Source organism: Hibiscus syriacus, unplaced genomic scaffold (assembly GCF_006381635.1).
Source record: "Hibiscus syriacus cultivar Baekdansim isolate YM2019G1 unplaced genomic scaffold, ASM638163v2 tig00117017_pilon, whole genome shotgun sequence".
Classification (NCBI taxonomy): domain Eukaryota; kingdom Viridiplantae; phylum Streptophyta; class Magnoliopsida; order Malvales; family Malvaceae; genus Hibiscus; species Hibiscus syriacus.
The window spans coordinates 3,791,614-3,814,735 of NW_024063526.1; the positions used below are offsets into that span (position 1 = coordinate 3,791,614).

Sequence of the window (23,122 nt, forward strand, 5' to 3'; positions counted from 1 at the left end):
CTATCATTCAGATTATCATTCGAAGTCTTCATCTTTTTTTGCATAATAGGGTCCTCTGATGATTTCTCCCCATATATTACAGTAACCATCATACTCATCAACTTGGACATTTGTTCCTTGGATTCAAATTGGAACTTCCTTGCTTCATTAATCATTTCTTGTTGAATCTTGATAAGTTGCTCTTGGAGTTTCTCGATTCTACCCACCCTTGCTACAATCTCATTCATGGTTCTTATCCTTCTATAGGAAGACCAATTTAACTCCAATTTGATTTCGAAAATTATGTCATGGAATCCTCCACGAATTATTCCCATATTTTCATGATTTAATGCATGTAAAATAGTTTGAAACAAAATGCAAATACATGATGTAAGATTTAAACTATAAATATAACTATGCAAAGATGCAAATGCAAAATGCAAAAAAATGAAAATGTAAATACAAACCTAAAAATGCAAAGATGCGAATGCAAATGCAAATGCAAAAGGTATCGATTTCCAAAAGTAATTATTCTTGGAAAGAGTTTCATTCTTCCAAAAGAACCTTCATCTTTACAAGAAAGATCAATCTATGAATGCGGTTTGGCCTTTTTATTTAGCTTCATGATTATAGTCATGATCCCAATAACTTTCTTTTCTTTCTAGAAATGACTCCAAATAGAGATGATGAGTAGTTGAACGCAACCTTTGAATTACCTTCCCTCCAATCTATATCAATCATTTAAGGATTGGAAGGTCTTTATTAAGACAGCCAATGCAAGATTTATATATCTCTCCAATCTGTCCAAGAAATCTGCAACAGCAACCTCCACGTGTGGCAAAGTCTTTGAGAATTAGACCATGTATAGCCAGAGCAAAGGTGTCTAATCTCTTATCTTCATCTATGCGCTCGAATATCACCTTCTTGAGGCAATACCACAGAAAACACTCACTTTCTCCCATTTATTGGGTGTTCTCTACTATCTAATTTTCACATGTACCAGTAATCTTTACCAGTTTACTCTTGAAGGATTGGATTTTTAGAGGTTTGGAATAAATTCTATCCACCTGGAGGTTTTCGAAATTAAATAGAACTGTATACTCCTCGATTTTTGGTGTCAAATCTTGTCTGTTGAAAGTGAAACAGCTGTACACAGGGTTCCAGAATCGGACCAAAGCCTTGAGCAACAGTTCATCTATTTTTACATAAAGGAGCTGAGTTATGATGTAATCATATTTCTTGTAAAACCTCTCTTTGGTAAGTACTCTCCAACTTTCCCAAATCTCTATCAGTTCTTGTAGATCATTCTTACGTGAGATTGACATTTGTGATCATTTGTGATATGAAACCCCCAGAAAAACTACATCCTTTTTTTGCCCTTTGTACTTCTTTAGATCAATCTAGAATTGCTGGATTGGGTTCTTCCTTATTATGAAAACTCTTTTCCATTTCAATGATCGCTCTTCTAATCTGATGATTACTTGGTTTAATTAACACCTTTCTTTTATTCATGATGATTATGCAAATGCGGAGATGCAAATGTAGATCCTAAGTGATGTAATGCAAAGAAGAACAAAAAAAATGACATACACAAAAGAATAGAAATAAATTAGTATGGGCGAAATAATCAATAAAATTAAAAGATACTATTTAAAGATAAATATAACACCTACTCAATCATGATATCTACCCGATCATGCTTTTATTAGATAGTGATCCAACCCAATCATGCTTTCTACCCAAAATAATTATTTTCAAAGAAATGATCCGAACTGCCTGGTATCTAGTTCACATGTTCTTATTCAACAGAAAATAAAAAAGGTTCAGAAACACTCCTCCTTTGTGTACACTTAATTTGGGTACCTACTGACGATCAAAGGTTCAGTATGTCTATACCTAGGGTGACCGTTCTACGGTTCACTATATGTATGGTTTTGGCTCTAACGGGAAAAAGGTACTCGAATTGTCCTTAATGTTGGTTCCCCCTTGGGCTACCAAACCCTCAATCGTGGCCAATTACAGGCTTGTGCGGATCGAGTTCAATTTGAGAGGATACATTCCCTTATGTCCATATGGAGAAACAATTTATCTCACATAGACATAAGGTATATGAACCCCAAAGATTACTTGCTAAAACTCATGCGGAGAAACAAATTATATCTCATGTAGGTTAAGCTTTCATCTCAACTTAAAAGGGAAAAAGCTCGTAAGTGAGCTTATGGTATGCAAATGCCCGTGATGTGTGTGACGAAGAACATTCAGCCCTTTGACTCAAAAGGAAAGCGACACCACTCGATAAAAACTTGGACATATCTTAAAGAAAAAATTAAAATGTTAGTATGATAATAATAAAATAAAGCAATTAAAAACTTCAATAAATGAATCGTAAGTTAACTTAAAATTTGAACTCATAATTTCCATCACAATGACAATGTATAAACGGCTTACAGCTTGACTCTCTAAAAAATCCCCAGTGGAGTCGCCAAGCTGTCGTAACAAATTTTCGACGGGAATAATCGTTTAATTGTTTTAAAAATAGTTTTGACTTTAATTTTGGAAAATGGGTGATTTTTGATTAATTAGAATTAAATTAAAAAGGAGTCGCCATCAACCTTTGGGTTAGGTAGGTCGAATACCTAAAAACGTCTTTCAAAAGCAATTTTAAGAAAAATCATTTTTTAAGGCAAAAGTTGGTATGCGTTTACCAAAATTCGATTAAAATGGGTTCGGGAGTCGGTTACACATGGGGAAGGATTAGCACCCCCACAACGCCCAAAATTGGTACTGTGTCGTTTACATATCGTCATAAATAATGGAAAATATGAATCGAATATAAAGTTAAAATATGATCCTTTTATCGAAGTTTAATTTGTTTTGAATTATTAATTAAAAGAGAAAATTTTTTAATATGAAAAGAAATCTCGACATTAGCAATCCTTTGTTGGGAAACTTATTTCATCTATTTCTTATTCATAAAGAAAATTTCACTCATTAAAAAAAATCAAATCAAATATAAATTGACTATTGTACTTTACATAAAATAATAAAAATATATTGAATAATAAAATAATAAATATATTCACATGCACCAAAAAAATTACCAATCTTTATTAGAAAGATGAAAAATATTCAATTATGTGATAGGAGTCAAGTTATGCTCGTGAAGTTCATACATTTCTTTCGAATTGAAAAGTATATATAAAAAAATTAAGTCTACAGGTTCTTAATCAAATATATTCACATGGACTTACACATATTAAATTGGTAAATGTAATTACAAGATATAAACACATTATACGAATGACTATTACTATTATATAGGCATACATATCTATATTATACATTATATATATAGATAAGATTTCCAAATGAAACGTAAATTTACACAATAATTAATAAGCACGAAATAAACTAATTGCACTATGTTTGTAAATTGAACTTATAAACTTTTTAAGTTACATGAAAACTAAAAAAATAAGTCATAACACAGCAAAATGCAAAGGACTGCTCTGTACAATGCTCCTAAATCGTGAGGACTAAACATAATTTACCCCAAAACGTTTTATATATATTCTAATGTAAAAAGCCTAACCCTAAACTTATTCTAAACCTAACATTCAGTCGTTTCTCATCTCCCTCTCTACTCTTCTTCTTCAATCAAAACCACCCTCATAGCTTCCATCTCCGCCATGATTTTTATTTGTTTACCTCTCAAGATCTCTCTCCTAGGCCTACAAACGGCTACCATGCTTGAAGGAGATCATTGTTTACCGACACTCGACGATACCCTTTACTCTGACTGCCACAGAACTCAAACAACCAAGGTATTAAAATCTCATCAATCTCTTTACTTCTTTTCTTTATTTTGTTTCGAAATTTTTGGTTTTCCTGGAACTAATCTCAACCCCCTAACTATCTATCCACCTAAATGTTCAAAACTCCCTAACACCATTCATTAACGATCCCTTCTCTTTGGTCACCGTTCATGGTGGTCGATTGAATTTTAAGCCAACCTAAAACATAAACACACCTTCCTCTCTATTCTACATCCAAAATACTCTATATAACGACATAAAAACTAACACCTGACAATGATATTTTCTCAATTTACAAATCTGGTGAAATGGGTAAACTACCAAGGTTAACCACTTAAGCTAATTTCTTTGGTTATTTAATAATTCAATAATGGTTGGTGGGTGAATTCCTCTTCCTTTATTATGATTTTCTCTTATTCGTGTATTTTGAAATGCATCACACACACACACTCAATGCACAAAAATATAAATGGAATGCCTCATAAAATTATCAATATTGATTTCGAAAAAGATGGGAAGACCCTGCTACATATCTCGACACTTGAACATGGGGTAAGCAAGAATCCTTTTTACACACACTTTTTCGTATTTATTGCTCCTCTCTAAACAACAGTGAAGATTTTTCTCTTTGAATCCATTTTTTCTTGTCGACACCCCAAGCTGAATTTTTCGGCCCCCCGTATCTGTTCGAATGCCCTTAATTTATCATTGATCTCTTCACCAAATCTCCATGGCTGCATCTGGATTTTCTTTGCAGTTGGTATGAAAATGACAGGTTTAGGTAGTATAATTAATTTGCTTGACTTTGTTTGATTGAAGCAGGTGATCTGTCACTGTGGATGATTTGTGCAAATTGACTCTGACGGTGGAGCGACAGATGATGTGTTGAAACCTTAATTTGTTTAGGGTTTCAAGTTGGGTCAGATTTTGGGTTACTAGTTTGGATCGGGTCTCCATCTGCTTCATGGGCTGCTTGGATTTATAATCTGTTGGGCTTTATTTTTTGGGTATGTACAAAATATAAATAAACTAATTAATAATAATAATAATAATTTAATATTTTTGGCCCGGACAAAAACGGGTGTTTACAATATATATTTTAATCCCAATAAAAAAATGGGTGTCTATAGAATTCATACTGATATGGATGATCCTCAACGAGAGCAAGGTCTGCTAAAACTTTTTGTCCACTGCAGAGGTGAAGGCCTTAACATGAAGCACTGTCCACATCTTCCAAAATATCAATTGGGCCGATAAAACCTTCGTAATTGTATTCCTATGTTGTCTGTTGTACTTGTTTTGGATAATTTAACAATATCAAGAACCATCTTTATTTTTTACTTTTCAGATATAATTGCAAACTAATCATAAATAATGTTTAACTAAACTCTAATTCATATATATATATAAAACATTTTTTCAACAAAATAAACAATTTTTCCTCTTCTTTTTCCTCTCAATTTTTACATTATTATTTTTCTGTTTTCATTCTTCTCGATAATTCGTTTGCTATGTCGGTTTGGTAAGTCTTCATTCTTCTTCTTCTTCTTCTTATGTTGATCAATATTCGACTTTATCAACTATTTTACCCATTCCTCATATGAATGTGAGCTTGAATCCTAATCATCAATGTTAGAGTAATCAAACCCAAAATGATCTTTCGGAAAGTTTTTGAAATATTCTTTCCACAAATGCATGATTTGGTTCTTATATAACTCTATCAACTCACTCAACTCCTATTTCTAGTGAAATTTTTTCAAAATGACCATTGGAACTTGTCACGCTAACATGACGAGTCCAACGGCTACAAACCTACTTTTTCAATTTTTTTCTAAATGGATATATATTTAAGAGAAAATAACCTCAATGACCAAAAATGACTTATAATATACGATTTTAACCAAATTTTTTTGGATTTACCAAAATGACCAACTAAATCGCAATGCGATCGATAATTCGCAACGCGATCTCCGGTATCGCAAATTAGTTTCCAGATTCGCAACGCGAACTTCGACTATCGCAATGCGAACTTGGACTATCGCAATGCGATAGTCGAAGTTCACGTTGCGATTTTCCAAATTCGACTATCGCAACGCGAACTTCGACTATCGCATTGCGATTTACATATTCGCATTGCGATAGTCCAAGTTCGCATTGCGATAGTCGAAGTTCGTGTTGCGATTTTCTCTAAAAAGATAGTATTCGTGCGGACGTGTCGAAGACACGTATTACCAGAGACGAGACGAGACGAGATGAGACGGCGGCAGCGCGCGAGAGTCCCCCTTGTTCTCTATCACTCAACAAGGAAGTGGGAAAGCCAAACCTTAAATATCATTCCCAATAGTATTTCCAATACTGTGTGGGATTGAGCATTACCAACACTTGTTTCCAATACAATGTGATTATTCAGGAAACAATTAACAATCATGCACCTTAAAACAAAATCACAACCATTGCATTAGTATTATACGATTAAATATGTCATAATTAAAAGTCAATCTACAATCAATCGCGATTATTGCAATTTTAAGCAAAACATTCAAAAATAATATCACTATTTAAGGCTCAATCCCACATAGTATTGGGAACAAGTGTTGGTAATGCTCAATCATACATAGTATTGGAAACACTATTGGGAATGGTATTTAAGGCTTGGCTTTCCCACTTCCTTGTTGAGTGATAGAGAACAAGGGGGACTCTCGCACGCCGCCGCCGCCGCCGTCCCGTCTCGTAGTCGTGGTCGTGGTCGTGGTCGTGGTAATACGTGTCTTCGACACGTCCGCGCGAATACTATCTTTTTAGAGAAAATTCTTAAGAAACAAATGCAATACCGTCATTGCGATTTTGGACTATCGCAACGAATTTGGAATAAATCGCAACACGAACTTGGACTATCGCAACGAATTTGGAATAAATCGCAACGCGAACTTCGACTATCGCAACGAACTTGGAATAAATCGCAACGCGAACTTGGACTATCGCAACGAATTTGGAATAAATCGCAACGCGAACTTCGACTATCGCAACGAACTTGGAATAAATCGCAACGCGACCTTGGACTATCGCAACGAATTTGGAATAAATCGCAACGAAATTGGAATAAAACTCGACTAGAGTAGTGGAAGAAAGAGATATATTCCAATAAAGAAGAAGAAGAAAAAGTGACGATATTCTAATAGTCAGGATCCCGACCGAAACAAAGAAGAGAATTAAAGAGTCATTGAGGAAAACACTGAATATCAAGATCTTGGGGAAAACAATCGTTTATAAGTTGTTAGAGAATAAGATATCAGCCCTATGAAAACTGGATGGTGAGTTTGGTTGCATTGATTTGGATAATTAGTATTATGCTATAAAATTCCAAAGTATGGAAGACAGACTAAAAGTCTAATTGGAGGGCCGTGAAAAATATTGGATCATTATGTTGCAATGAAAAAATGGCGTCTGAACTTTTCAATAGCAAAAGCAAGTATATCTTCCATGATGGTTTGGATACATATACCGGAACTCGCAATAGAGTATTCTTTTTTTCACAAAATCCTAATAGCTGCACCATCTCTATTCTTTCTTTTCATTCCAATCTTCGCGGCTGCATCTCTAAAGCCAATGCACGTCCCTCTCCACTACTGCATAACACCATCAACCATTCTCATTGCCTCTTCCCACTCCTACACAACCACCATGATACGCAAGAAACCTCTGAAATGAGCAACACTCTATACATTAGTCTATCACCATGCCGTAACCGTCATCCAAATCGAGATTTCACTCTGCCGCACTCTATGCTTACTTTCAAACATGAACATTTTGAGGAAGTAAATAATGAGCCTACTTTTATTATTTCATTACTGATGTACCACCCTGACTTTAACTTGGTAGGGAATTTTAACGTTGATACATCCTCCGATGGTTTGTCTTTTGAACAGTCCCAATTGCCATAATTTAATTTAAGATCGATCGCATTACATTTCCTTAGGCACAACAACCATCCCCAAGCGCGAGGCCAACATTAGACATGAGGAGTATTCTACCTCTTCTCACTTTTTTGCTTTCCTTTTTAATTTATATTGGGACCATACACTTTAAGTGAGGTGTGAAATACAATTTTTCCTTGCTTTTTCATGTGCTGAATTTTGGTATGTTTTAGTTCATATATGCTGATTTTTCCATTAAAATCTTGATTCTTTGTTGAACGTCTTTAAATACCTTGAAAGTTTCATATACATCTTTATTTGAGTTGTGATACATAAAAGTGGATAATATGACTAATGTTTTTCTTGCAAATATATGATGACATGTCATGAGCTCATTTGTTGAAAATACACTTGAGTTGATACATCTTACACATTTTGGTAAAATTTTAAGCCTTAAGAGCAATTCCTCATATTTTTGCTATTTTTTCTTCTCATGAGTGTGTCGAACTTAGCATATTGATTCTAGAATTTGCTTGTTAATTCATGTTGAAGCCAAATTTTGAATTGATGTTTTAAAATGATAAGGGTAATTAGAATTAACTCATTTCTCGTACCTTAAAAAAAACCTACCTATATGTTTTCCCCCTTAATGAGCTACTTTGAGCCTATTTTTTCTTTGTTTAACCACGTCTTAACCCGAAACTTTTATTTTTATCCCCTCTTTTACTACCATTGTCAACCATTGTCAAGGTAAGAGAAAACTATTGTTCCACACAAAAAAGAATAAGAAAAGTGAAAAACATTCGAAAAAAGGAAAAAAAGGAAAAAAGAAAAAAAAGAAAAAGAAAAAAAATATTGAAGTTTGTTTTTTGGATGTTGATTATGTGGAATTCTTTAGTGATTGGTTGAGTTTGGTTATATGTTTAATTTTTTTATGGAATTAATATCATGTGCTTTAATATCTCTTGTATTGATTATCTTGAACCTTTATATTTGTCTTTTTTATAGCCTTACCTAAGCCTCGTTACAACCTTTGTTAAGACCCTTTGAGTTTTGCATCATATTCATATATAATGGTGGAGATTTGATTCATTTGCAAGCATATGGTAATAACATGTTATGTTTTAACTTTGAGAGTTGAATGCATCCTAAAAACTTTGAGAAAATTGAATGAAACCATGTGAGAGTGTTAAGTCTTGTTGCATTTGAAATTGATGAAATAATGGGATGTTTTGATTTAGTTATAAATTTATCCTATTCATGCTCTTCCACTTGATTGTTATTTTAGTTCAAATATTTGATGTGACCTTGACTTTGTTGGTATTCTAAGATGTAAACGAGATGATGGAAGGTAGATGGAAAAGCTAGTATGTTGAATTGAGATATGCTTGAGGACAGGAATTGAATATGTGAGGGAGAATTCGATTAGTGTTGAATATTACATATTTTTTTTTGTTATTTACTTATCATATTTGATTGAATATTACTGATTTATTTTTTTGGCTTGTTTTCATTTAGGGACTTCATTGGAATTAATCAACTAAAACTAGTAGTGAAAAGGCAGAATCTGTAGGTTTTTAGTCATGGCTGGAGTCATGAGCAAGACCAGGGGCACGATGTGTTTTTATCTTGACATACCAAATGATGATGATATAATCAACAACTTTTAAAAGGTGGTCCCACATTATCTCAAAGACAAATTCAAGAGTTTATGGAAGATAAATGATTGAGAGATAATTGGAGGTTATTTAGAAGATAAAGTAGAGTTCAAACTGAGTCACTAGTTTTAAATAAATTATCTTTATCTTTTTTTTGATAAACCTTGATTTTTAATTTTAAGATATTTAGTTTAAATATTTTATCTTTATTATTATATTTTGTTTAGGAATTGGGTTTTTTTGTTTACTTAGAACTCTCATGTATAAATGTCCCTTAGGATCAACAATTGAACTCATATTGAAATTTGTATTTCTTTGGTTATTTCTATAGAAGTATTTTCTATCTTTTACTTTTCTTCTTTATTTATTTTTCCTACCAAATTGCTAACAATGATTCAATCCATGCTTAGCTAACTCCACTTAGCCTAAAGTTTTACGAAGCTCAATTCTAAATCATGAGAATTGAGTTTTATTCTTCATAAATTCGGGTAGTATTCTTCGGTTCTTTAAAAACTAGGAGTGGAAATCAACCATTCCCTTAAAGTTATAACACCTTCATATCAAAAAGTCGATGTTGGTTTGAAGGTAGTTTTGGCTTATGGTTGAGAAAACGAATTGGTTGGTTGTAGTTTGATTTATTGTGAATAACCTTAGCAGCAGACTATTAAGGGGAACCAAGATCGAGTTGAATTCTTTGTGAGATGTTATAACTCGTGTAGAGATCTTTTAAAACTCAAAGCTATTTTGGATATAATGGTGTAGACGTGGATAGACTAGTCAAGATTGAATTTCATAGATAAGCTTGAAAATTTCGGTTAATCGAAGAGAAAAGTTAGTTGCGAGGGTAGGCTCCGTTGATTGTTATTAGTGTGCATCCAAAAGATGAAAATCTATTTCAATGATTGATCGAAATTAAGTTTTACGAAGCTCAATTCTAAATCATGAGAATTGAGTTTTATTCTTCATAACTTCGGGTAGTATTCTTCGGTTCTTTAAACACTAGGAGTGGAAATCAACCATTCCCTTAAAGTTATAACACCTTCATATCAAAAAGTCGATGTTGGTTTGAAGGTAGTTTTGGCTTATGGTTGAGAAAACAAATTGGTTGGTTGTAGTTTGATTTATTGTGAATAACCTTAGCAGTAGATTATTAAGGGGAACCAAGATAGAGTTGAATTCTTTATGAGATGTTATAACTCGTGTAGAGCTCTTTTAAAACTCAAAGCTATTTTGGATATAATGGTGTAGACGTGGGTAGACTAGTAAGGATTGAATTTCATAGATAAGCTTGAAAATTTTGGTTAATCGAAGAGAAAAGTTAGTTGCGAGGGTAGGCTCCGTTGATTGTTATTAGCGTGCATCCAAAAGATGAAAATTTATTTCAATGATTGATCAAAATTAAGTTTTACGAAGCTCAATTCTAAATCATGAGAACTGAGTTTTATTCTTCATAACTTCAGGTAGTATTCTTCGGTTCTTTAAACACTAGGAGTGGAAATCAACCATTCCCTTAAAGTTATAACACCTTCATATCAAAAAGTCGATGTTGGTTTGAAGGTAGTATTGGCTTATGGTTGAGAAAACGAATTGGTTGGTTGTAGTTTGATTTATTGTGAATAACCTTAGCAGCATACTATTAAGGGGAACCAAGATCGAGTTGAATTCTTTGTGAGATGTTATAACTCGTGTAGAGCTCTTTTAAAACTCAAAGCTATTTTGGATATAATGGTGTAGACGTGGGTAGACTAGTCAGGATTGAATTTCATAGATAAGCTTAAAAATTTCGGTTAATCGAAGAGAAAAGTTAGTTGTGAGGGTAGGCTCCATTGATTGTTACTAGCATGCATCCAAAAGATGAAAATTTATTTCAATGATTGATCGAAATTAATACTAAGCAAAGTTTAAGGATATACCATCTCAATTGAATACTTCAATTATTTTAATCATTCACTTATTACTTTATTTTTACTTATTTTATTTATTTACATCAATTCCAAATTCTTCATTTTTATTATTTCAATAAAAAACAAAAGATCGAAAAAAGTAGATTAATCACTTCCTTAGTCCCTATCGATATAACTCTACTTCTCTATACTACTTTCATTATTTATTTGATATTAAAGTATTTTTATTTGGCGATTTCAATGCTTGTCACGAACCTCTAGACGTAAACATCACCGTTAACTTTTTAAGGACGAATGATCAAAACAAAACCAAAATATAATGTTAGATATGATTTTGGGAAAAATCAATTGAATAACAAATAGTTGAGATACTAAACGTGTAGTTTATACTAAAAATAAGGGAAAATGAAATGAAACCCAAAGAATAACCCATAAAACCATGAACACATGATTGAAGACATGTTTTTTTGGCCCAATACCCCAAGCGGGTAAATTATTTGGCCTAATAGGCCAACAAGGATTTTAATTTGGGATATACAGTATTTTCTACAGTAAAGGAAAAACTCGTCACGTCGACGTGATGAGTTCGCTTGAAAATATTTTTTATTGATCTTCGGTATGTGGGCCCTATGTGGACCAATATTTTAATGTTTTCACAAGGATTGAGAATTCAAAATTTTAATTTTATATTCATTAAATAATTTAAAGAAAAAAATATAAAAAACATACAAACTCGCCACGTCGAGGTGACGGGTTTGCCTTGAATTTAAAAAATATATTTGTTGCGCAATGGTCAAAGTTTGAAATTTAAATAAAAATTAACCGTCGAAACTCGTCATATCGACGTGAAGAGTTTTTCAGATATAATTTAAAAAATATTATAAAAATAATATTAAAAAAACCTTAAATAAATACAAATGATTTTATTACAAAATAAAACAATGCATAATAAAATTTATTTATACTTTCGTAGTTCTTGACGATGCCGAGGAGTGGTTGAATGAAAATGGCACGGGGCTCGTCGAGTATGTTGGGGTCGTCTGCCTTGATCGTCTCCATCTCTATCTTCGTTTGCTTCTTAAAGAGGAGGTGTTCTGAACATTACTCCACTTTGAGATGCACCTTCGAAATACGTGGTGGGCATATGATATATTTGACGTCATCATTGCCTTCATTGACTCGACTTGGTTATGTTGTTAACCATTTATAACATGATCCCATTCACCCTCAGTCAAATATGCTTGAGTGCTTTGCATTGTATCCCATGAACCTCCAACCTAATTCAGCTGAGTCTCCAAAACTAGTCCGAGATGCAAAAAATCAAAAGAAGCAGAAGCAGAAGACGAAGATGATGATGAGCTCTTGTCTTTTGTAAATTTGGTTTTTACTTGTTCCCATACTTCCCTCTTTTCCGAAGTCGATAATTATGGTTTCTTATTGTCTTCATAATTTCAGAGGTAGGGAGAAATGTCAAAAATCAAGTTCAACGGGTGTAACCTCGTAATGCATAGGGATTGATAAATGACTCTGATTCCATTGCTCAATGTAGACATCATGCTTCCTCAGCCTATTATCTTTATGCTTCCCATACATATCAATTCTATGGAGCACGTCTATATCTACTATTTGCGTAGGAATCAGTTGATGAGACCCAAATTATCATAACACTCTATATGCAGCGTGAATCTCAACAATCACAAAGTGTAGTAGAGGCGTAACGGGACACCACAACTCTGACCTTACCTGGGAGATCTCATTGCCATAATACCGGATCCAAGAAAACTGTAAACATTAATAATAAAAGTTAGTATAAATAAAGTGAAAAAATTTAATTAAATTTTAGTAATACCCAAAAATTAATATTTACCTCGTGTCGACCAGTGATATTGATTAGTAATCTCAACAAGTTGTACCTGACAACTTGGTCTCGATAATTTTATGTCATCATCTAAATAATATAAAAATAAAAATTTAAAATTTTAAAAAGAAATAAATTTTAAAATTTATTAAAAAACAATGTTAAAAAATTACCTTACAAAGAGGGAAAACTAACCGGGATTGGTGTAATTGACTTAAAAAAATAGAAACTGGTATTACACCAATGATTGTAGCAAGACTAGACAACCCACTACATATGATTTTTGACCACGATTGTAGTCTTGCAAAGTTCAAGGTATAAGAAAGATACTGAATGTGCGCCAAATTACTAGATTTATCCGGTAACAATATCCCTTCAATGAATTAACACAAATACGTTCGGGTTGTAAAAATTACTTCTACCTCGGTAGAGTCGTCCATCACATGAAATTTAGACTCCAACCAAGTGATTTGTATCTGATATCCATCTAAGACTTCTGATGGTGACAGCTTTCTCAAAACTTGGCAAACAGTTATGAATAAGTCGAAATTGTTGTGTTTTACTACTACTGCACCATTGACCGGAACACCGAGTTGGTAAGCGATATCTTCCAACGTAATTGTCACTTCACCACTCGAAAAATGGAAAGTAATCGTCTCAGGCCTCCAACGTTCTATCAGAGTTGTAAACAATGTCGGGTTCACCTTAAAACCACGCAAAAATATCGTTGGATAAAACTCGAATTGTTGCAAATATATAATAATCCACAAATGTCGATCTCTAAGAGTCATTCCTTGTTAACGAAAGCTCCATTCTTCTTTTGGACCGAGCTCGAGGGAAGAAATATAGACAACAGTCGACGTAGCATTTCTTTGCGGGTTAGATATTTTCAGAAATTTTCAAAATATTTGAATTTCTCTCAATTTTTTCTTAAGAAAACACTATAAAAAACCTAAAACTTTATTTATAACCCCAAAACTAACGATTGTAAATAACTATTTTTTTTTCCAAAAATCCCTTCAAACTCATCATCTCGAGGTGACGAATTTCATGCTGATCGTTGCAGCTACTTGTTGTGCAACGACTACAACGAATATTTTTTTTAAATTCAAAACAAACTCATCATTTCGACGTGACGAATTTATCTGATTTTTTATAATTTTTTCTTCCTTTAAATTATTTAATGAAATCTCATCTCGACGTGAAGAGTCTCCGTGAAAATATTAAAATATTGTCACACATAGGACTCACATACCTGAGATCAATAAAAAAATTTTTTTAAGTGGACTCATCACATCAACTTGACAAATTTATCTTTTACCGTAGAAAAGACCGTATATCCCAAATTAAAATCAGTGTTAGACTTATTGGCCCAAATAATTTACTCACTGGGTATTGGGAAAAAAAACCTTGAAAACACTTGAAAATAACCTAATTTCAAGCCATTCCAATTATCAACAGCCCAGCAATTTTCTTTCTTTTTCTTTAAAGGCATCTGATCTTCACCAAAAGCACAGCGTTGTATGTTAGATCAACAAGTTTTGTGATAAAATAAATAATTTTAGAAAAAATGGACTTTCCTTTGTCCCCTTTCTCTCTCCTCGTCTTCCAATAGCCGGCCTTAGATTATTTCAGTTATATTTCTATAGCTCTTGATAACTCAATCTCAAATCTCAATTTGGGATTGAAAATTTCCGACTGTTGTTTTCTTTAAGGGATTTAAACATTTGCATACTAATTGAAGGAGCACCTGATTTTCAGGTGGAGATAATAAAGTTATTTTCTTTTTGATTTCTTTGCTAGGCGGGTTTGGTCTGGATTTGGAGTTTAGGGATGAAGGAAAATTGATAAGGGTTTCAATTTTTGTTGATTGGGTTCTCTTTGTTTCTGGAGTTCGATTTCTGGGTTTGATTTGAAATGGTCTATTTGCATAGATCAATCTCGGTCTGCAACTCGGTTGACCAGGCTTCTCCTATGGCAAATTCTGGGAATTCAAGTGATTTCATGATGAACCCCAAATCATCCAAATCGTCATCATCAAGGGCCAATTTTTATAAGAAACAGAAGGTATCCAATCCTCCAAGTTGTTTGAAAATCCCATCTTGTGATAGATCAAGATATGCTGCCATTGATGTTGTTTTCTTAATTGCTGTGATTGCGGCTTTTGGATTCTTATTGTTTCCGACTATAAAATCCATATCTTTGATATTGTTTGAGTCCATTGAAGCTGCCTTTTATTTGGTTAAAGATGAAATGATGATTTCTCCGATGATATATGGATCTATAGGACTTGGTTTTTCTTGTTCAGCAATAGCTGCTTCGATTTTGCTGCTCTGTACAACTAGGAAATGTGGCAAACCTCACTGTAAAGGGCTCAGTAAGGCGACCGAATTCGATATTCAGATGGAAACTGAAGAGTGTGTTAAGAATTCAAGCACTACGCTTAAAGATGGTGTTACTAGAGGACTTTTAGAATTGCTGCACAACCGTAATAAGGAATTGGAAGCTGAGTTAAAGAGGATGGCACCGGTTAATGGAAGAGCAGTGATCGTTTTTCGAGCTAAATGTGGATGTTCGGTTGGCAGATTGGAGGTTCCGGGGCCCAAGAAGAAAAGGAAGATCAAGAAATAGGATTTCAGGATACCATAGATAGAGGAATTAAAGCAACATAGAAGTGGCCATAATGCAGAAAGGAGTGCCTTCTCAAGTTAGTTTAATCTGATACTACGTTGTCTTTAAATAAGCTTCTTATAGCAATAAGTTGTATGGATTATATATATACATTCAGTTATTAGGGGGAATATAATAACCCTTTCTTCCGTTTATTTTATTGCTATTTTACTGAAAATTATGTTCTAAAGCTTATGCGTTCTGTTATTAGATCTAGAATTTATTTTTATGTAGTTATAGATCACTGAAATTTGAAACCTGTCAGGTATTAGATTGTCATGCTTTTCTTGGGCTGTTTGATTGGTAATGTGTTATGAAAACTATTTGACCGTGATACAGATTGTAGGAGTCCGATAAGGAGTTCTAAGTTGAGCTTGTCGGATATAATCCTTGATGGATGGGCAGGCAATAAGCATTATCCAAGTCCCTAGTTTGAGTTTGATGTATGAGTCAATCTTGCAAAAATAGGGTCGCGCAAGAAGAACGAGGTCCGGGATTGGCTCTCTCATGGTAAATGAATCAGTGAAAATGAAGACTCAGACTTGGGTGTACTTAAGGGCTTAACTGCAAAGTTTTGTAAATCTTTCTTCATCTGTTTTACCCAACAGCGTTACCTGCAGTCTCAGCTTCATATTAGCACATTACAAATAACGGTAACGTGGTCTAATGAGTGTTATTGCTCATACAGTTCGTTAAGAATCTCGTGTGTAGATCTTCTAGTCTTCTGACCATAGTATTCTCAACTGAATCTTCATGTTCTATTGTAGAATATATTATTTTTTAACTTGATTGAAATTTGAATCCATGAGTATCTTATTGCATGAGTGGAGTAACTTTACTCTTATGGTTTGATACTCTTTAGTTCTCAATCTTGCATTCTTTTTGTGTGAATTACTACATCTCCAATGATAGACCACGGTGTAACAAAGCCAATTGTTATATTTGCATACGTTTTCTTTTGTCTTGTTGTTGAAGCTTTTCCCGTTAGTACTTAAAGTGCCTTTTCCTTGTTTCAAGCATATCCTGTTAAAGGAAGAATAGGTGAGATGAACAGCATGCAAAAATATAGCTAAGGTAATTTCATTTCTTCCCTTTTTATGGTTCATCACAATTATTACTCTGCAGTCCAGCCGGTTTTCATCAATTTAAGCTGTTAGCATTAGAGAATAAACCGATTTTGCTGTTTCCCAGTTTAAATTCAGTTCAACCTCATGAATTTATGTGTTGCTTTTATCTTTTCCTTTTATGTTTAAAAGAGTTAATAGTCTCTGCTAAATTAGTTATAGAACTGTCACATGGTATTAGGAATTATCTACATGAAAGCCTTTAAGAAAGTATTTGACCATTTGAGTTCAAGTCGCATAGGTTATAGAAGCAACTGAAAATGTGAAGCTTTACATTTATATCAAAGCACCCAAATACAATGTTGTAAATCCTCTAATCTTCTAGGAAAGGTAAATATTCGATGCTTATTTCCTGTATCGTTCTGATTATTTTTCTAGAAATACCCTCGATCAACTCATAACCGGATATGGATATGAACGTATGATAATCTGAAAAACATGGAGAAACCTTGAAGAAATTTGAACATTTCAGGGTTGGACGTATACCTTCTGTGTAACACAGCTTATTTCTTTATTTATTTGTAGAGTACTTTCCTCTTGAACAATTGTAGATTCTGCTTCCAATGCTTCCAATTTTTACTCTCTCTCTGTCTTCTCCTTTTGCACCAGAACTGTGCTAAAAGTTGTTGAATTGGTGAAGGTTGAGTGGAGCAAATGGAGCTGGAAGAACTGAACTAGGAGTGCCAATACATAATTGGTCAAAGTGTATATGACAATTTTTTTGATGGACAAAAATCATAAATTTTTTTTTTAATAATTTTCAATGAATGATACAAAAGGATTTTAATTTTTAACTTGGTATATGGATTACATATCAATTTTTGACCTAAATAATATAGAATTTTTTTTAGATACGAGTCCTATACTTTTGATAGAATAGAGTGCAGCTTTGATTCAAGAAATGTGTGGTATAACAACTCAATTCATGATATACCAAGTTCAGTGAGAGCATAAATACCAAAACTGTTCATATGATTAACTTGATCTTATACAGAGCATAATTCATGGTGTAACAATTCAATTCAAAGCCAAAGCTGTTGGATCGCGTTCATTGTCGGTTAAAATTTTCAAATCCCCATGTATTATCCATTGATAATTTACTACTTTTATTTTCTAAAATTTTATAAATTGATTCATAAAATTTATCACACAACATAAAATTCTGTGTATCCAAAATTATTTATTATAGTTCATACATTCTTTTAAAGGAAACATGGTGGCATCATCTTGATCTAAGGACTGGTTTAGGAGATGGTATAGATTATTGAGAAAAAGTGATTTGGAACTTCACTCATTCAATGTAAACAAAAGAGATGAAATACTAAAACATCACAATCTCAACAACTTCAAACATTTGGAGGCTTCAGTCTTGAGCTAAAGAATCGTCATCATCAACTTGAGTCCGACCCGAAACCATCCAACCGATGGAATTAGCCAAGCTTGATACTCTCAACAGCATCTGTCTCAATTGTGGATCAATCTGCCCACCTCCCGATCCCAAACCACTACTAGCGCCTTCCTCAGGCGGCATCAAAAACCGACAAATCGGGCACGACCCATTCATCTGCAGCCACTTCTCCACACAACCCGAATGAAACACATGCTTGCATGGCATCTCGCTGTCTTCTTCATCCTCTTTAAACTCCTCCAAACAGATGGAACAATCGCCGCCCCCTTCCACTTTCATCCTCCGCATCGCTTCGATTGAAGCCTTCGAAGCGGGGACTCGCCCTCGATTGTTGTCTTCCCCGTTGCTCACGCTGCCACCGCTCCCGGAAGGCTCTTGGGTAACGCTCGGACTTTCCGCCATTGTCGGGAGATCGGAAAACGGAAAACAATACAACTTATTGATAATGAAATGAAAATCCAAGATTTTGTATATACTCGGACGATGGTGAAGAATATATTTTACAGGATTAAAAAACTCGTTTTCACCTTTTATTTAATGGCTTAAATATATAAAAGGGGTTCATGGCTGTATTTTCAGTTTAGTATCTATTTTTTACTTTGTTTCAATTTAGTGTCTAACGTTTAATTCTGTGATTTAATATGGCCAGCCGTGATGGACTATTAAGTTTATCCATTAACCCATTAAAAATGCCACCTGACATATTTTCTAATATTAAAAAATAATTTCTGAAAATAAGAAATTATTTTGTTCCAGCTTGGTGCCTAACGTTTATTTCGTTTTAATTTGGTGTCTAACATTTCTTTCTATCTCTTTCACTAAATGTAACACCCTCATATCGATATATGTGACCTAATATGAGTCGAGGTGTCACATTAAAGTCAATAGAGCGACCCACAATAAAAATAACAGAAAAATTTAAAAGTTTTATTAAAATATATAAAAATAGAAATGTAGAAAATTTTCAAATCGTAAAACATAATTCGTTCATGCATCCCATCATAAAAATTTCAAACTCAATATAAAAATCAAACGTTACCTACATGCCCCCTAATTACACTTGTACCATACTCAAAACAAAGCCGAAAGAATTCCAATTACTAAAGTCGATAGATGCACTGGATCGATCTTTTAATCTGAAATAGTGAATAACAGAGTGAGCTTTGGGAAGCTCAGTAATACAGAACTATCATGTGATGTTGAAGGACATGCAAATAAATAAAAAGCATAAACTTTTTCTTATTGATTCAGGCATCTACATGTTTTCGTGATGAGCTGAGGTTCCACTGATATTTCTTCAAGTAAAAGACATGAAGCTTACAATTCAGAGGAAAAGTTCAGAGGACCAGGTTCAGAAGATTGGAATAGAGTGTCTAGTGTGTTCCCACAAATCCAGAATAAATAAAATAATAGATTAAAAATAGTAGTATTTTATCTCAGTAAAACAAATTTTTAAAATCACTCTAATACCTTTCACCTGAACACTCCATATGTAGTCCCCCAAAACTACATCCATAAGGGCTTACTCTAAGCGCACAGTAAAAGAGCCACCCTAAGAGAGTACCTTGGGGCCTGTGGGTCTACCTAAGGGTCATCTTAGACCCATAAGGAATTACTAGCTTGATCAGAGCTGAACCTTCGTACTCCAGACTCCTACCCATACAACTATAATATCAAAATCATGATCCAATAGAATATTGTAAAGATGAAAATGTAGTTATTTAAATCACATAAATGCCCTCCACCCGGTCACCATATGCAATTCCCAAGTACTGCATCCATAAGGACATACCCTAGGCCCATTGGACCTAGGAGTTAACCTAAGAGAATGCCTTGGGGCTTGAGAGCTACCCAAGGTCACCTTAGGTCCGTAAGGAATTACCAACTTGATCAAAGCCGAACCTTCATTCTCCATAATCCTACCCAAACAATATCCAATTAATTGGTTCATATCATAAATAGTAAATTCCATGATCCATAAATCAGGTATAATTATATTTTCCAGTGGAAACAGGTAACCAAAGAGCATATATCATGTAGCCATAGTTCAGAAATAGTAAATCAGTAAATCAGTAATTTAGAATTTCGAACAGCTAAAAGACTCAATAAATCAGTAACTTCGGTCAATCATATTCAAAGACAGATAAAACAATCATATAGTACATAGGGAACACACTAGAAACTTCAGTTATTTTTCAGAGGCACCTAGTAATTATCAGGAAGGGGAACACGAGCTTCTGCAAGTTGATTGGATTTCAGAAATGAGATCCCTACTAAAAAGGGGTTTAATTGCTAAAGGATCTAAAAAGACATTCAGACATTGATGCACCAGGACCGTTTAGGATTTCAGGTGTATCAGAAAGGTATTTAGGAACCTTTACTTCAAAATAAATTAAGATTTTGGATATAACCAGAGCGATTCCATTATTTAGGCCATCAGGGGTATTTCATACACTTTGATTTCTGATGGATTCTTAGAAACTTAATCCACTAAGGGTGAAACGATAATTTACGATATTCAAGATTCATTTTGATTTATCAAAATATCGAGTCAACTCAAACTGAACAAATTCCAGCACTGCGATATATGTCACCACTCAAATCGATGCACTTCAAGAATATTTCTGATCATTTTTAGAACAATCATTGAATGGTTCTTGAGGAACTGTACGTGTTCTGATGGTATTTGTTTTATTTATGTATTGAAACAGTCTCCAACATGACCAACGTACTTGAGTCGTACTCCATAACCTTTAAGGGTGATATAATACTTAGGTTTTCTCGGTGTTTCCAGAATTATCAAATAAAATTCACTTATTTCTAGGTCATAAGGGTAGTCGGGTTATTTTTGTCTCGAGATTGCATCATTCATCTAAGATTTCATGGTATTCCAATCATTTTCTTTGATTCAATCATATATATATATATATATATCATTTCCAGTAATTTAATAATAGGGTGATTATTCCAAAATCATAAATTCTAAATTTTTATCGCCTCGGGAATTAAAATCAGTAAACAGGATGTTTCTGAACAAACCGAGTATTTATCAAGTGAATAAGTAGTCTATCAGATAAAGGATGACTTTTTAGGATTATTTTAATTATTACTGATCTTGAGGACTAGGAACCGATTTTCAGGTCTTCCAACCGATTTTTAGGTCTTCCAACCGATTTATAGGTCTTCAAAATAGTCAGGAGTTCAGTTGGCGGATTTGTAGTTCTATCAGGTCAAGAATGAATTATCTGGTTAACTCCACTATTCGGGTCAATTCCGTTATCTTTTTACTTCATAAGGGTATTTTCATAATTTACTTTCCAAACATTTTCGACATCAAAACATTTAATGATGATATTCAAAGTTTAAGGATTCCAAGATTAATTCCTTTATCTATTAATCACTAACCTTAAATTTATTTCTTATAAATCTACCAATTCCTTTGTGCAATTCAATTGAGTCTTAACCAATTTATCACTTAAAGCATATTCAGTTCGAGTCCATTCATAATCAAACATGCATAATAAACCAATCATAAACATCCATTCATTTATCTAGTATCAACATGTTCCATAAAGCATACAAATAGGTAGTAAAGTGTTACCTCGATTTTTGAACCACATCCATCGATCATTTTAACTCCATTCGATCACTCTTAAACTTTAATTCCACGTCCCATAATGTCTTGGATACATGGAAAACCCAATTACATTAGAAACATAACTTAAATGTGAAAATTCATATTGAATCGGAAGATAAAATGCCAAAAAACATCTTACTGAGTTCGAATTTCGCAAAATGGAATTTGGATTCAAACTTAGGACGTTGAAAAACATAAAATATGACTATTAAAAAATTTTGACTTCTTGGTCAAAGCCAACGGTTAAAGTCAAAGTCAACGAGTTAAATATGTTTGACTTGACTCAACCGGGTTAACTTAGTGAGTTGACTTAGTTTGACCGGTTCGGGTTGACTCAGTCAGGTCAAACAGGCCTGATTCAGACCGGGTTGAGAGGTTCGATCCACCTGGACTGTTCTAGAAGGGACCAAGGCTAAGGAAGGAGCCCCACGTACACGTGACGATATGTGACAGTGCGGGACGGTGGTGACGAGGTTAGGTCAGTTGGATGAGCACTCCAACAGCTTCAATAATGCAAGATTAATCTGTAATAGTCCAATTTCAGCCCAAAAGAATTTAAATCAACCCGATAAAACATTCGAAACCTTACCCAACTGACGGTCAATGACGAAGTAACAATATACGACGATCTCGATATGGTTTCGAGCGTACGACAGCGAGGAAGCTAACGACATAGGTAGTGAGGCAAGAAGACGGCTAGATCAGCGGTAATCGAAGGAAAACTGAGCAGTGAGGAAAGGTTTTTGGTGAACTTCTCTGGCTTTATTCACGACGATCGACGACGCTACCTGGCAAGGAGATAGAGAGGTTTTGGTCGTGAAAGGTCGCCGGTCACGCTGGTGGTGACGGTGCACATTGATGACAGACAGAACGAAGCGGATCAAGGAAGGTTGATGAGGTTAGGGAAAATTTGGGGATGGTTCAGGTTCAGGCTAGGGGTTGAAAAAAATGGGTTATCAACCATTATATAAAATATAAAATAAAATTTTATTACATCCTATTAACAATAGTTGCCTAGCTTGATTGGTAAGGGTATAGTTGGCCATGCAGGAGGTCAGGGGTTCAATACCCCTTAGCTACATATTTTCTCATTTTAAAATTTTCTATTGACTAGAAAAATGGGAAAATTCAGGGTTAAGTTATTAAAATTCCCAA

At 34.0% G+C, this 23,122-nt stretch overlaps 2 protein-coding genes across 2 annotated transcripts; one reads left to right on the top strand and one right to left on the bottom strand.

Annotated features, from left to right (window-relative positions):
• Nucleotides 1-14,724: 14,724 nt before the first annotated feature.
• LOC120195707 (uncharacterized protein At5g19025-like) lies at nt 14,725-15,996 on the top strand. The gene has a single exon (XM_039197647.1). It carries the CDS (start codon nt 15,046-15,048, stop codon nt 15,757-15,759), a length of 714 nt encoding a protein of 237 aa, XP_039053578.1. The 5' UTR covers nt 14,725-15,045; the 3' UTR covers nt 15,760-15,996.
• A 2,223-nt stretch (nt 15,997-18,219) lies between these two features.
• Nucleotides 18,220-18,824, bottom strand: LOC120195715 (E3 ubiquitin-protein ligase MPSR1-like). Its single transcript, XM_039197651.1, has one exon. The coding sequence runs from the start codon at nt 18,730-18,732 to the stop codon at nt 18,286-18,288; it is 447 nt and encodes a 148-aa protein (XP_039053582.1). The 5' UTR covers nt 18,733-18,824; the 3' UTR covers nt 18,220-18,285.
• Between the last annotated feature and the right edge of the window lie 4,298 nt (nt 18,825-23,122).

Coding starts and splice junctions, on each gene's coding strand:
- LOC120195707 (XM_039197647.1), top strand. CDS start 15,046: ATGGTCTATTTGCATAGATCAATCTCGGTCTGCAACTCGGTTGACCAG.
- LOC120195715 (XM_039197651.1), bottom strand. CDS start 18,732: ATGGCGGAAAGTCCGAGCGTTACCCAAGAGCCTTCCGGGAGCGGTGGC.